Source organism: Calypte anna, chromosome 3 (assembly GCF_003957555.1).
Source record: "Calypte anna isolate BGI_N300 chromosome 3, bCalAnn1_v1.p, whole genome shotgun sequence".
Classification (NCBI taxonomy): Eukaryota; Metazoa; Chordata; class Aves; order Apodiformes; family Trochilidae; genus Calypte; species Calypte anna.
Window position 1 is genome coordinate 69,921,218 of NC_044246.1, and position 15,099 is coordinate 69,936,316.

General features: G+C 40.5%; 1 protein-coding gene across 1 annotated transcript in view; it reads right to left on the minus strand.

Moving 5' to 3' along the window:
- The window catches only part of CDC40 (cell division cycle 40), a 39,778-nt gene extending 25,026 nt beyond the window's left edge, over positions 1-14,752 (minus strand). Inside the window, exons 1-3 of the mRNA XM_030447229.1 lie at positions 13,859-14,752; positions 4,473-4,559; positions 2,818-2,947 (exon numbers count right to left, since the gene is read on the minus strand). Of these exons, the coding sequence (XP_030303089.1) occupies positions 2,818-2,947; positions 4,473-4,559; positions 13,859-14,050 (409 nt within the window). The 5' untranslated portion in view covers positions 14,051-14,752. The remainder of the gene's footprint in view (positions 1-2,817; positions 2,948-4,472; positions 4,560-13,858) is intronic.
- Between the last annotated feature and the right edge of the window lie 347 nt (positions 14,753-15,099).

The following is a 15,099-nucleotide window of genomic DNA, read 5'->3' on the forward strand; positions in this document are numbered from 1 at the left end:
TGTATCAGATATGATGCTAACTTTCAAAAGATGCTTCAGGGAGATATGGGGAACTACAGGTCAACTTGTCAAACATTTGTATGGTTAGAATTTTCAAGCAATAGAAATTATAATAGAGAAAACAATGAATAAGCACTTGGATGAGCATATTAAGTAGCAGCAGAGCAGAAAACATAGCTTTCTGTTCAGTTAAATTACAATGACAAAACCTGCAGAATATTTCTGAGATGACAATCACATGAATGAGCAAAGCTTGGTTATGTTGAATATATTTTCAAAACCAAGTTAGGCTGATTACAGGGTATCTCAAAGACACTTGAAAAATACCACAGGTCTGTACATCATCACTAGATTAAAAGTTATTGAAACACTGGAAGGGCTGGAAGAGAGGCTGGATGGCCTCTCAGTCAAAGACAATATGAATATTCTGAGCTATCCAAGCATCAGAAGGAAAAAGTACTTTTGACAGTAAATATTTACTGCATGGTTGGGTTTTATTTGCAAATAATATGTAGGTTTCTCACTGAATATGTATTTACTTTTTTTTATCACCCTCCCTGTCTTGTACAACACTCATCCTACATTTATAATCAGTGCTTACCTATATGCTAACTGTTGCAGATTTGTTTGAGACAGTCTTAGCACAATGCTGGTAAGATGCCTAAAAAAGGCCAGAGGTCTCAAGATCTGCAGCTTTTAATTAAGAGATTACTCTCTGTTCTTCCAATATGTGATGATTTAGTCACTAAAAACATGTATGACTTAGCCTTATGCCTAGCATTATACTTATGTCTTTATATGTGGTCTTTTCTGAGAAGATACTTATTACTTCCTTCCAAATGGAAAAAGAGAATACTGAACTTTATTAATAGCTTTTTGACAACTTAAAGGAATGTTGTTGACTAGCACATCTTCTAGTGAGCCACACTACCATCCACACTTACTGCATCTTCCATCTTGAACTTCATCTTCTCAGTGCTTGTTCTTGCAGTTTAAATTGCCTACTCAGCCTTTTTGTAGCTCCATTTTCTCTGTACTCAGATCACTACATATTGAACATTTCTAGAAAGTTGAATTTGATAGTTGCACAGCTGCCAATGTTTTAAGTCTTATAAATATATTTTATATTATTTTGTAAATACAGCTCTGAAGGCAGCAGTTGTACACTGATGGTATAAACCAACAGCAGGAGATTTGAGTGGACTTACGAGTTCTATCTTCCACCAAACTAAACCTCACAGTCAAAAAAGAACCCTCAAAACCAAACCCTATATACCTACAGACCCCTTTTTTCCCAGTATCTATTTTACACATATACAAAAAAAAAAGCACAATTCACACAATGAAACATTTAGTTTCAGAAGACAAAATCTGATTTCTCCATTTGCATTAATAGGTTCCTATCTGCACTGTCTGCCAAATTCTAATATTAAAATTGCAGCCAAATAACTTAAAGTTGCGCTATGGAACTACACACCCACTTCTTAGTAGTGACATTTTGCTTATATTTCACACCCTAACAACTGAGTGAAAAGTATCTATTAGCTAAAATTGTGTAAAAGAAAAAAACTGTCTTCACACAAGAAAACCTCTGATAAAAGCAAAATGAGAAACATGGCATGTTATAGTCTCTAATTTCATTTTTTCCAGGTTTCACTGTAATGCATGGCTCCTACAGATGTTAGCAATATAGTCCCAGACTCATCCATCACAGAATGCAGTAAGTGAAAATTCATGCATGCACAGAGCCCTAAAGAAGTTAAGGGGAATTATGTATAGGGAGATGATTTTGAGGCATGACAGTTTGCAGGGAGTAAGGGAGTAATATTTTGAATATTGATACAAATAAAGATGTATGTTTCTTGTGCAAGAAGTTGAGTGCTGTGACACTTTCAAGTTTACACAGTATGAGAGCATGAGAACTTGCCTAATAGACTAAATTTAAAGACTATAAAGTTTTCATATGAAAACAAAGATTCATACTTGCAAGACAAGCATCTACAGTCAAATTTAAAGCAGAAATGAAAACTTACAATGAACACTGAAGAAATTAACCACTATCATATTTAAACACATGGCTGTTCCATTCTTTCAAACATGCCCTAAAGAATGCTTAGAATTCATAGTTCTTCCATATTTTCCTTGTTAAAAAAATCCTTTTTCTTAGAACTAGTAAAAACTTTATTTGAAACTCAAGCTCCAAAACTCAAATATTTCATGTTTCAAAAGCAGCTATTAACAAGTGAACAAGTTCTTCAAGATTAGAAAGCAGTGACTATAATGACCACCAACACAGAGATACACTTTTGGGGGTGTCTTTGCAAAGAATAATCCAGTAGATACACTCCCTCTTTCTTTAATTCCCATTCATTCAGCTTGTGTTTAGAGGGACAACCACTCTGAAGAACCTGACAACTCATTAAGGCTCCCCTCTGGTTTTGAGAGTTACCTGTAGTTACAAAGAATCTATTTACATAACAGATCTACGGTTACTTGTCTGTCATATTTAAAGCGTGAAATTCAGATTTGTTTTTTCTACACTGATGCATCTAATGGAAAGATTAATTAAGAGAGATTTAATAGATCATACATCTGATTACAATTTCAAGGGAAATTATAAAATGAGATTTCTGAAATAAATACTGTGACCTACAGCTGTTTGGATTCTCATTCAAAGATCTTTCTTCATTTCAGTAAATCTGTTAAAAAGTAACTTACAGAACTTGCAGTCCTATTAACTATTGTATAAAGAACAACTTATTTTGTCCAACAAAGGCATAACAAATGTGGAGCTGAATTCCACTGTCAAGGACTTACCATAGGTTGCAAATGTTCTTCTTTGTTGTTCAAACATGAAATCATTGATGTGAGCTGGTTCTGCATATCCAGAAAGCATATTCCTAGGTGCAGCCATTTGCTGAGTCCTAAATGGATTTTCAGGTCCAAACTACATCAATAATGTTAAAAGAAATTATATCAATCACTAGTTTATTATTTATATGTGTGTACTTTTTTCAGTAAAAAAAACAGAAAGAAAAATAGTCCTTCAAAATGTAAAATCAACTCAACTTTCTATTTCTTTAAGACTACAGAACAAACTTCTTAGTCTGTTATTTTAGACAGTGATTGCTTACACAATTGCTCTGAACAGCTCATTTCATGATTGAACTTTCTAGCCTGAAGAGAGGACAAATCAATATCAACTATCTGACAAAATGAGTATGTGACCAGCAAAAAAGCATTCAGAAGATAAAACCACAGCATTCTGTCACTTGTGAGGGGGACATTCCAGGTCCTGCTGAACTCTTACACTTAATACAGAGATTACATTGCCAACAATACTTTTGTTCACTTATAAAGCAACTTGGGGCTTGCTGTATTATTCCAGGAAATAGACTCATGAAGCCCTGCCTTGCTTTTCTTCTTGCAAGATGACAAAAGCCAGTAAGTATTCCTAGCCATACCATGGTTAAGGAAAAGAACAGTGAATACAAGCAAATGCAATACACTGAGGTTTATCTTAAATTCAATAGAATTGTAAGCCCAACTCTTACCAATCATATTTGCAGACCCCTGAGATTGTCCCACACTAAACTTTCCTAGGGAAAACACTTATACAAAGTAACAGTGTATGTATTAAGTTTAAACAAGTATTTCTGCTCCCACACTTCATGGCTTTGGTAAGATGCAAAATGCAAGCTTGCTATGAAAAAATCTACTTACAAAAGGCTTTTTAAACATAAAGCATAAATAACTTAGAAAGTTCAGATTGATGCAGTCTTTATCTACCTGGAACACTAACTCCTGGTCCAACAGCAGACAAACTATACAAAGCAGTTAAATACTGAAAAATGGTAAGCACTTGAACAGCTATTTTTACCTTTCAGATAGCTGATCAGTTATCATAAAACTGAAAGTGGCTCACCTGGCACCAGGCCATCCAAATTCAGCCTGGAATGGTTTTTCACTATACACATTTAGAATAGCTTAAGTTACCAAAATACTTAACACTGATGGGAACAGTTATATTGAAAGTATTTGGATTTAAATTTTAAATCTTCTTAAAGGCTATACATCCACAAGACTTACAACTATTAGTTTTGCTTGAAGTAGCATGAAGAGTAAATGGCAAAAATGTGAAACAGTAAGAGCTTACTTTAATGCGATTCATGTTTTACTTGACATCTTTATAATACTATTTTCCTAGCTTGATTTTTAATTTTCATAGCTGTAATTCTGATAAACATTTTAAGATTCTACTTAGAGCAGCTATGTGAAGAATCTTAAAATTCAAGCATTAGAAATACCAAAACACCTGTGCAGTTTATCAGTTTGTCCATACTAGATTCTAAAATACAGCAAGCAAGCATCCGAAGAAGGTATCTATTACATGAATTTTACACTAGATTTATAGAACCTCTGTCCTGTAAAGCAAAGGCATTTCTGCTCTGAAGATCAGTATTGTTTCTTACCTCTGGTGCAAACATGGTATCATAAGTAGGATTATACTGAACTTCCTTGATAGCAGGATCAAGGTGAACTCCTGTTTCCACATCTTCCTGAAATAAAACAGACATATTACTAAACCATTTTTCACATACAGACTTTTCAATATATGACATTACCCCATTTCAGACCAAATTAGGGCTGTAGTTCAAGTTGACACTTTTAGTACTGGGGAAGAAGAAATGCAGCTTGACCAAAGTTTTTATTTTTAAAAAATATTGATTGCAAAATCAATGTTGGGCCCTCACTTAGAAACTCAGTCTAAGCCGTGTGGAATTTTGCAAGCCTATTATTACTTTTTTTAAAGACTTCATGCACACACTTTAAAAACAGTAGCAACATTGGAAGTATTTTTTTTTTGAGGGTGATTGAAAAATAGGCCTTGTAAGGAAGAGATAATTAAAACGGACACCAATTTAATATACAGCTGCAAAAACTAGTTTACTGCAAGAGGTACAAGGCAGAAGTCAAAAGTAAATGCTGTGAAAGATAGTTGGGGAAAAATATTAGAGGGATATCAGAGTAAATATATGCATAAAAGTTTCAGAGAATCCAACAATCCCTTATCTCCAAATTTTTACCAAAAGATATAAACATAATTCGGCTGCAGTATTTAAACATATTTCTAAGCCTGTTGTGACAAAAACAAATAGATGCAGAGACAAGAGCGTTTAACCAAAAGAATTCTCAAATGACTCAAAAGGGAAAAACTCAGAAGGGCACATATGCCTGAAGTAGAAAATGGAAAAGATGAAGAAGAAAAAGGCTGATGAGGGGGCAGTGCTTAAAAAGACCTGATTTCACAGAGCTCTAAAAAAGGATCATTTACATTGATCTTAAATTGACACCACCCTCCCTCACTTCCAATTAAGGCCTCGGTTAGTGAAGGGATTATTTTCCAGTATTATTACTGGTATTGCTTCCTGCTTCTTTATTCTAGAAATAATGCATTTGAAAGGCATTTGCAATGAGCTAGCATATTGATAATATCCCTAGTAATTATACTGAAAAAGCAATCTTAGCATCAGGGTTTAATCAGTGCCTACAGGATCCAAAAGCATTTGCAACTCACAGAGTGAAGTGGCACAATAGAGGATCTACTTTTACCAGTTACTTCTTTAATAAAAAATTACCTTGAACAAACTCCATCTTGCTTTGTATTGCAGCATCTTTAAAGAGCACAACTGCATGTTCTTTCCTTGAACGCTGCTAGCTATTAGCTAACATGCAGTGCCCAGAAGGCTTTTTCTTTTTTCCTGTTTCAGCAGCAGGTCAATTATAAACAAATTTACTTGGGCATGCAAAGTTTAAAAGGTTTTAAAACCTGGTTTTCTAGAACACGGAAAAGAAAAACAACACCTAAAGGTATAAAGATCTTTGGATTGTTACCTGATTATATTTGCCTAAAACTACTTCTCAAAGAAAAAAAAAACAAACAACAACTAAAAAAACCAGAGAAGTTTTTGTTGTTTTGTTTAAACAAAATCCAAAAGATAATGATATCAGCAACCCCATCAGTTGTTTTGCTACCAAGACCACTATCTTAAAAAAAATAAATTGGGAAGTGCAACTACAAAGCTCTATTTCTCACTGTTCATCAATTACTTAACAGGCAGGTTCAGCCACTGCATTGCTTTTGCTTGAGTTCTTAGTGCTGCCAGTTCTCAGCCTGACCTCCTTTCTCCCATCACACGACCTTTCCAATTCACTGGGTTTGGATGACAACAGCCACCAGCACATTGACAGCCCTGACTTTCATACACTATGAACTTGCTAGGGAACAGCACAGCAGGCCTAATCCACTCATTCAGCAACAAAACCAGATCTGCTCCCACCCCCTGATAGAACAGGAGCAAATCTAAACTGCTTCCTAACCTGTATTAACTACACACTTACATTTCCTTTCACAGCTCCACGACCCGAGGACATTTTTCATAGACAAATTTTTCAAGTCTCATCATACAGCCAGACTTCACATTTTACCCACCAAGTTTATAATTTAAGTCAATAAAAATTAGTATAATTGATAATATGGCAAAATTTATCTCATTAACTGTCGGGACATATAAACAGTCATGAGCTTGCTTCAATTTAAGACAGTTTTTTTCCTGCTTTGTAACCTGAAAAAGTGAGAAGAATCCAGTTTTGCAAAAAATGCCAAGAAATTTTCAGTTCTGCTATTTTTCCTCCACTTTTCTCCCCATTAAATCCTATTAAATGCCACTCAGTAACTGAGAAAAGAAACAGATTGTTCCATGAAAGCTGATCCTCTGCTGGACAATTATAGCAATTCTGGTTCTACTTTGCTGCTGGTAGAACAGTGCTGAATCACTTGGAAGCCACTCAGTATGTTCACTCCTAGACCACCACAGGCACAGTCTTTCTATGTGGAAACTACTGAGCCTTGAAATTGAAGCACATGCTATATTCAGAGCTACACTCCCCAAGAATTCCAGCCTTATTCATGCTTTCACATATTTGGGAATCAAACAATGTCAATAAGCTGATGAAGCACATAGTGGTTATCTTTTTTTTAAACTATCTAAGTTGAACATGTCCCAACTCCCCACTTTACCTTCTCATTATTTTTAGAGAACGAAAATCTTGATGGGAAAATAAAGTATTGACACAACATATTCTGAAATGTTAGTCTACTGCAAGAGCTGGAAAAGCAGCAGATAAATTATACTTTGGTCAACATCCACTAAAATGTACAGCACTATGAGACTCTGGGTAGGTAGCAGAAATATTAGAAATATTAACCTAGCCCATCAATCATTTTACAAATTGGCAAGCTCTCCGCACTGGGGCATTTTTTTTTATTTCTGTGAAAGAATTCATCAGCAACCTCTGCACATGATGAAGGTCACGGGGTACAATTGCATTGCCAGAAGACCATTTCCATAGTAGTCATTTTTCTTAGACCAAGAAAGAGAAAAAAGTAACCACTCGGGTATTACAACTCTGTCACTTTATGCTGGCAACAGCCAATAGACCTTACCTGCAGCATTCTAGATGCACTTGCCATAGCTACAGCAAACAGGGAAAGGATCACAGAAGAGACAGTCTGGCAGAGCTGTGACTGAGATAAGGTAATCTAAGGGATCACATCCCTCTGCTGTGGTGTAGTTTTTCCTTTGGTCACACACAATATATCTTGATTTATCTAAAAGCCTAAGGTGAGCAATTAATATTGCCACTTATGTCTCAAATGTGACACAAGTGGCTCTGTGGGATCGAAGACTGTCAAGAACTAAGCTCAAAGAGAAGGGAATCCATGAATTCAATGGCAGGCAAAGTACTACTCTAGGTCACTTCCCTCTTACAAAGGTAAAAGAATCATAAAAAGAGGAGTCAAGAAGCTACCTATTTATACAAACAGTGTTCCTCCAGAGAAAACTAAAAGTTCAGCTGTAGAACTGGCAGAGCAGCAGCCTGTGTTTGCTGCAATACAGAAATTGTATAAATATGGGCTTTATAGCATGCTGTAGTATCAGTAGAGGTGGTACAGCCCAGAGAACCTGGGAAAAAAGCACTAAGGTTTAGGAAGTTACATTTTACAGAACAGGGCTTTCTTAGAAGACATGATACAAGGGAACTGCAAACTTTGGCTTTACATGTCACCCCTCTGCTTTTCTCAGCACAGAAAAGAACCCAGCTGAAATAGAGTGGCCACATCAGGGTAAGACACGTGTTGCTCATAAGGGTCCAAAAGAGAAAAATCACAAGTGATCCAAAGACTAAGAAAATATGACCTTGTGAATAAATTCAGATTACACCACTTAGCAGAAATAAGGACAACCAACCATGGAAATTGCTCAGCCTGTAGATTCATTGAAGTTTAAGTTTGTGACTGTATAGACAGAGGTGGGTATCTCTCTTGATGCCAGGCAAAAAAAGCAACAGATAATGTCTTAACAACTAATTACTTGGTGTTTTGTTCAGTTTTGTTTGCTTTGTTTTTTAAATAGATGTGATGCTACTTACTTGCATTATCAAGTTGATTTACAATTCAGATTATGTGATTATGTAAATATAAAGTTTAATACTTAAATGCCTCTCTCATCCTACACCACACCATCACACCAACAGAGGGGAATGGCACTCAGGGCTGTACCTTGGAGTATTAGCACTTCCTCAGCAATTCACTTTGAGACAGAAAAGACATTTTCAATGCTAAGTGTAGACAAGCAGGTGCCTCGTTATAACTCCCTCGAGAATGTCTACCAAGGCATCCTTCTCTAGTCCCCTCATAAAGGCCCTTTAGACTGCTAAAAATCAGCATAGGAAAGAATACAGGAAGTAGGAGGAATTTTAGACTACAAATACAGTAAATCAGTTTAGCTTTCCCCCATATCCTTAAACATGCCACAGCCCTATCTGTTACCATCTATGGAAAGTACTTGATTGTAGAAGGCAAAATAGTTCAGTAATTAAAAAGTCTGAAAACACCTTACAGAAGTTTTCTTTTATATGTATACAAGACAAACCTGTAGAGAAATAAGACAAACCAGGTGCCTCGAGTTGCCAGTGAGTGGGTGTGAGTCCACCTGTGCCTGATTAGGACAGGCCCCCTATTACCAGGGGGCCAATAAAGGTGGGACACACACCCACAGAGCAAGCTCACTCTGGTGCGAGGCAATGAAGAGGTCAGCAGCTCATCGAGCCTCAGGAGCAAGAAAGGCTCATCCTGCTACACAAACCCACTTTTTAATTAAATACAGGCTAAATCTCTGTAATAGGCATCAAAGCAAAGTTTTAAATAGAAGAAAAAAGGTGCAACCTGGGCTGCAACACTGGATGCTCATTCTGTTCTTTACAAAGAATATAACATCATTTATGTTTAGGCAACTCAATCCTTTCCGTCCATGATATTTAAAAATTGCAGTAAAATTCTGTAATGCCCACTGATCAATACACAGCTAACTGCAAGTTTAGAGAGCCATTTATGCATTTAGAACCAGAATCTGGCACTTAAATCTTATGTGTATGACTAAACATGAAGCTTCTTAGAACAAAGCAAAGGGCAGAGTTTCTCAGTTACATATCATGCAAACAAATTGTTGTGATGTTTATATGATTTTTTTTTCCTCTGGACTTTTCAGATAATACTCCTATAATGTTCCCTTCTCTCCAGGTAAATTAATTACTAATTATCCAAACAGCTAAGAAGGGCAGGCTGTTTTGCACAATATTTAATTAGTTTTAATTATCCATTACGTTAAAATGTATGTTAAAGTCCCATGAGCTATAGAGACTCAAGCAATTTGTCACTTACCCATTCTTGCGTAAACTGTTTGGTATTGTGTCTTGACAGACTATTTCATTCCAAAGATTTTCAGATTTATTACCAAAAGATTAATTGCATATGCAATAAAGTCTCAACATTAAGATCTGGTTGTTATCAACTTTTAGTCATTCTACCCATTTGCACACTCATAACAGTAAATGTCCATCCCACTAACTTCAATAGAACAAAAATAAACCAGCAAGAAAAGCATATATTAACATAGTACTGTTGAACTAAGCTAAATTCCCAGCATCTGCATGATGACAAGTTCTAAACATTCTATTCCCAACAAGATATCTTGCATCAAAGAAAGCAGAAAACCCCACCAAATTAAAAGAAGCCAAAACATTCCTAACAAATAACACCTCCCATGTCACTAATGTGCATCACTGCTATGAAACAGTCACATACTGACCTTGGTTCTTTCCTCTCTCCATAGCTGGGCAGGGATTAGGTTTTAAATAACAGTAAGAAATGTGACTGAAATCTATTTCTTCCCCTGAAGTTGTATTTTTCTGAACACCTGCATAGTGCCAAAAGTTAAATAGATTCAACAGAGAAATAGAGCTGAGACTTCCAGCTCCTTCCCACATCACAGAAAACATGATCCCTCCAGCTCCTGTTCTGGGCCAGGCCAGCCTAATTGACTTCAACCCAGCTGAGTATCCTCTCCTCAAAACCACTGAATGAAACACTGTAGATAAATATCACAAAATCTGCTCCCATCCAAGTCTCACCCTGATCTGACGGAGACCAAACATTTAAATGTTCACTCTAAAAGTGAGGCTGATAGCTGCAACATTTCCTGTGAAACTCATCTCTCCAATGAATGTGCTATTTCCTGAATTTCCTTCAGCATTTTCAATTCACTAGTGAAGGTAAATACTTTGTGAGCATTCTTAGAAGGATTTTTTTCATATCAGTACAAGTTGTAGGAAAGGTATATTGCTTCTGTCAATGTCTAGTAAAATATAACTTAAAGAATCCTAAAGTAAGAGATTTTGAGTAAAAAAAGGAAACTGATATGTTAAGGAACTTGGAATGCATGCTGGCTTCTACTTTTAGATTAAAGACAGCATTATTAATACACAGAGCAAATACTCACAATGCATCAGTGTTAAGGACCAAGTAAATGAACATCTGTATTGAATTTTTCAGTTCAGATTTTTCATTAGCATAATTCACTCCAAATATAAAAGCCACCACTAACAAACACATCTTAGCCAGTTTCTGGATAGCTAACAGCAAAAGAGAATTAGATCACCAAAATTCCATTACTTAAACATACTCTGGGTTTCTTCTCACTGTGTTAACCATAGTTAATCTGGATTTTCACAAAACTGATTGCTTTAAGAGCATAAGAGAGGAAGAGCCTGCCCAGCCCAGTATCATGGGCACTGCCATGCTGGGGAGAAGACCTCCAGGCAAATTCATACCTTGTGCCTCAAGTTCTCAATAGGTTCATACCCCACAATAAACGGAGTCAACACCACTGTCCTGGAGCTACCTATCCTGCAGCTTGCAGAACAAAAAAGCCTAAGGCTTGGGCTCTATTTCTCCTTAAAGTAGACTGGAACAACAAATGGAGCTGCTGCCCACATGAGGCCTGACCAGTACCAGAAAGCACAAGTGCTCCTGCGCAGGAATGAAAGAGGGACATAAGCCTCTCTTCCTCTGGAAGCCACATAGGTAGCTCATAGAAGACATAACAGAGACAAAAAGGTTGTACCTTACCATTGATATTAACTTCCTTAAATCTCAGCACAATGCTGATTAAGGAAAAAACATCCATGGAAAACCAGTTCCAAAGAACCAGGATGGTGTGTGCTTAGCCACTGTGGTTACTAGTCAGAAAGGAAGGATGAGCTGTGCTCATCTATGATGTACTTCCAAGCAAGGACTCAGCAGATTTCTGTAGAATAATGAAATGCATCTTAAAATAACATCTTAGGGCTATATTCAACACACACATTCAAGTAACAGCAGCAAAAATGCTGTGCCTGAGTATGCCTTGCTAACAAAGCAAGGAACCCATTTCTCTTCAAATTACACACAAATCCAATGCCTTTGTGAGTTAACTGACTCAGAGGCAGGCACATTGATTGAAACCAGCGTGCAGGGTACCAACCATTTAAGATTTACATTCTCAGCTGCCAAAAATGCACTTGCGAACAGCTGTCGTTTGGATTTATTGCGTGACTAACCCTTCCAGCCTCTTTTCTTAGCACCATCTTTTCTCATCCACTCCTGGTCCCTTGTGTAATACATATCCACTCATGCACTTAAGAGTACTCGATCCTTTTTCATGTCAAAATAAGATTTGCACAAGTGAAGTGATACCAATGGACTGTAACCCTGTCCTCCTCCTCACTCAGCTTACTGGTTTTCTAATCCTATACCTAAATAATTCTTATGACCCACACTCAAACATCACATAGTTCAGTAAAGGCTTTCTCATGCTAAAGAATTAGGTTAAACTCCTGAGGGGGGTGACTGGCAAGATTTTGTTGATGATGTGTCATTTTTATACACAGAAGATGTTGAAAGGCTGCTGTCTATGAGACCAGCACTTCTTTCTTGAACTGTAAAACTCTGAAAAGAAGGCCTGCAATTACTCTTCAAGGAAGTGACCCATTATCCCTCAAGGAAGGTTGTGGTGCTAAAAGAAGCTATAGTATGCTGCGTATTCCAGAAGTCTCAGCTTTCAGCCATCAATCTTTTCAGATGTATGCATCTCATCTGTGGTCTCAAATCAAAATGCTGGACAACATTTTAAAGAAGCATCTTGGTATTCAGAAACCTCACTTTGTTTTTATCTTGGTTAGCAGAACATCTGCAGCAGAGACAGCCCTCGATGAACTGGTGGATACCACTTTCTGGGTACAGCTTGGTGAACAGCTTTGAATGGAACATCTTACTGACATCTAACTTCTCCAGCTGTTTGTTCCTACTCTGCAACAGAGCATCTGTGTCAGCACAGCACCTGTGCAGGTACATTACAAACCAGATCCCAGATCACAAAATGGCTCCCAAGGATAAATAACTCCATCAGATTTTATTTCTTTTAATCCAGATCAGTTTCCAGAAGTCAGCCACCAAACAACTGAATAAACCTTTGTGGTGGCACGGCAATGGGAAAACCTGTTGCCATAGCCTTTACAGTGGCAAAGAGCACAGCCATTGTTACTTGCCACTTATCATCACTCCCTTTCAGAAGGTACTACAGATGTTAGCATTCCTCTCAAAGCCCATACAAACCAGTCTGCCAAAGGCTAGAAAACAAGTAGTTAAATACTTCTAAGACTCAAAGGGATATGAAAATGCACATCTAGTCAGTAACTGTGATATAACGTGCCCAGGCAAATGTGCATATGAAATAACATATATGCAAACAGGATATGAATAAACAAATGGCAACAAAGTCAAAGATTCCATCCAACTCTTTGTCACAAAGCAGGACACCTTAGAACAACTGGAAGCAACATAATACTGGTAAGACGTGGTAAAATACCTGCCTTAGACTAAAAGTTAGTTGTCCTCAAATCCCCAAACTAAACCAACACCTTCCCTTCACCCTTTGCGGATTTACAAATTAAGGCTTCCCAAGCAACACTGGAATGAAAACAGAAACACCGATCAGCCCAGGCTGCTCTCTAGAACATGATTCAGCCACACTAAGCCTTTCAAGCGTCTATCTTACCCCAAGACCCGGGCAAACCACAGAGAAAAAACACTTTTAACTCCAAGAGGAAAGAAGGCAAGAGTATACCGAGTAACTCCAAGCAGGGCACGCCTTTTAGAAAGAGATAATACACTTTAATAGGCTTAGTGTCACAGAAGGATCCACCGGCCGAGTCCAGACACAGGCCCCGCCCGCCCGCCCGCCCGCCCTCCCTCCACTCAGCTGTGCCCACGCTGGCTCCACACCGCGGGCATGCAAAAGGCCGGGCCCGCAAGCAACGTCCCCCCGCCGCGTTTCCCCAAGGTTGTCCCCATCTCTGTAGGCCGGCGGTGGGGCTACAGCGGCGGGCCCGGTGCTCCGGGTGGCGGAGGAACGCTTACCTTCACGGCCACTTCCGGGGCCGCGTCGACGGCCAGGGCTGGGGGGGCGGCGGGCGGCGCCCGGAGGTGCAGCACGGCGTCACGGCTGGCCAGTACCGCGGCGTGCTGTGAGCCACCCTCAGCCTCGGGTTCCGAGTCAGGCTCCGAGTCGGAACCGCCGTAGGAAGCGAGCGCGGCGATAGCCGCCGACATCTTGGCGCAGGGGGTGACGGGACGGGAAGGTCCTGGCAGCTCCGCGGAGCCCTTCGCGTACCTTCCCCCTCAGAACGAGCTGGGTGGGGCTGTGCCCGAAAAGGTGGCTCTTTAAAACGGAAAATATGCTTTAAAGGATAAATCACAGTCTTCTGTAGGATGCACAGGCGTTTGCGGGTGGATCATCGCTTTTTGCGGTTGTTTGCACGTAACCTTTCAGGACTCACGGAGAGGACTACAAGTCCCAGCATGCAACGGGGCCCCGGCCAGCCAGCGCCGTGCATAGCGGGTGCTGCCAGGGCGGTCATCCCGGCGGCACCGGTGCCACGGGGCGGCTGCCGCTGTTCCGCCGGAGGACTTTGATGTCGCCGGGGGATACGAGCGCGAGGGGGAGAACGACCCGGTACCCGGGAGCGCGCGCTGGCTGATGACAGCGGCGCCAACCCGGCCGCTCATCCGCACCGGGTCGCCGTGCTCTTTCCAGGGGCTCGGGCGTGCACCGGGAGGCCGAGAGGTTACGGCCCGTTAGGGGCTCTGGGGGTTTCCCCCGTGCTCGCCTGCACCTTGCGTGACGGCGGGGGAAAACATCCAACAGACGGGGTGGGCGCCACAGCTCCTTGGCGCCCCCGCCTCCTTCTGCACACAAAGGGCTTTCGCCACCTCTGCCGCAGAGAGGCGGCAGCGGGGGGGACAGCCCGGCAGCCGTGGAAGCGGGCACCACAGCTACTACCGCCTGCCCCAGGCCTGCCGCGCCCCCGGCCCTCAGCCCCGGGCGCCCACCGCCTCGGCGCGGGGCTGTGCCCCGGGGAGCCCGGCTCCCTCTCGCTGATTGGCTGCCCGCAGCCGGCTTTCGGCACGTCACAATGGCGGGTCCCGCCCCGCCCGTGCTGGGGAGAGGGAGCCGGCGGGGCGGACTGTACCACCTGCTGCCCGCGGGGTGGTGGTGGTGGGGGGGCTCCTCGCCTCCCTCACGTCGCGGGGCTGGGGGGGGCGACGTTGTGTGGAGCAGCCCGAGCATCAGGGCTGGGGGGCCGGGTCCGGCCGCCGGG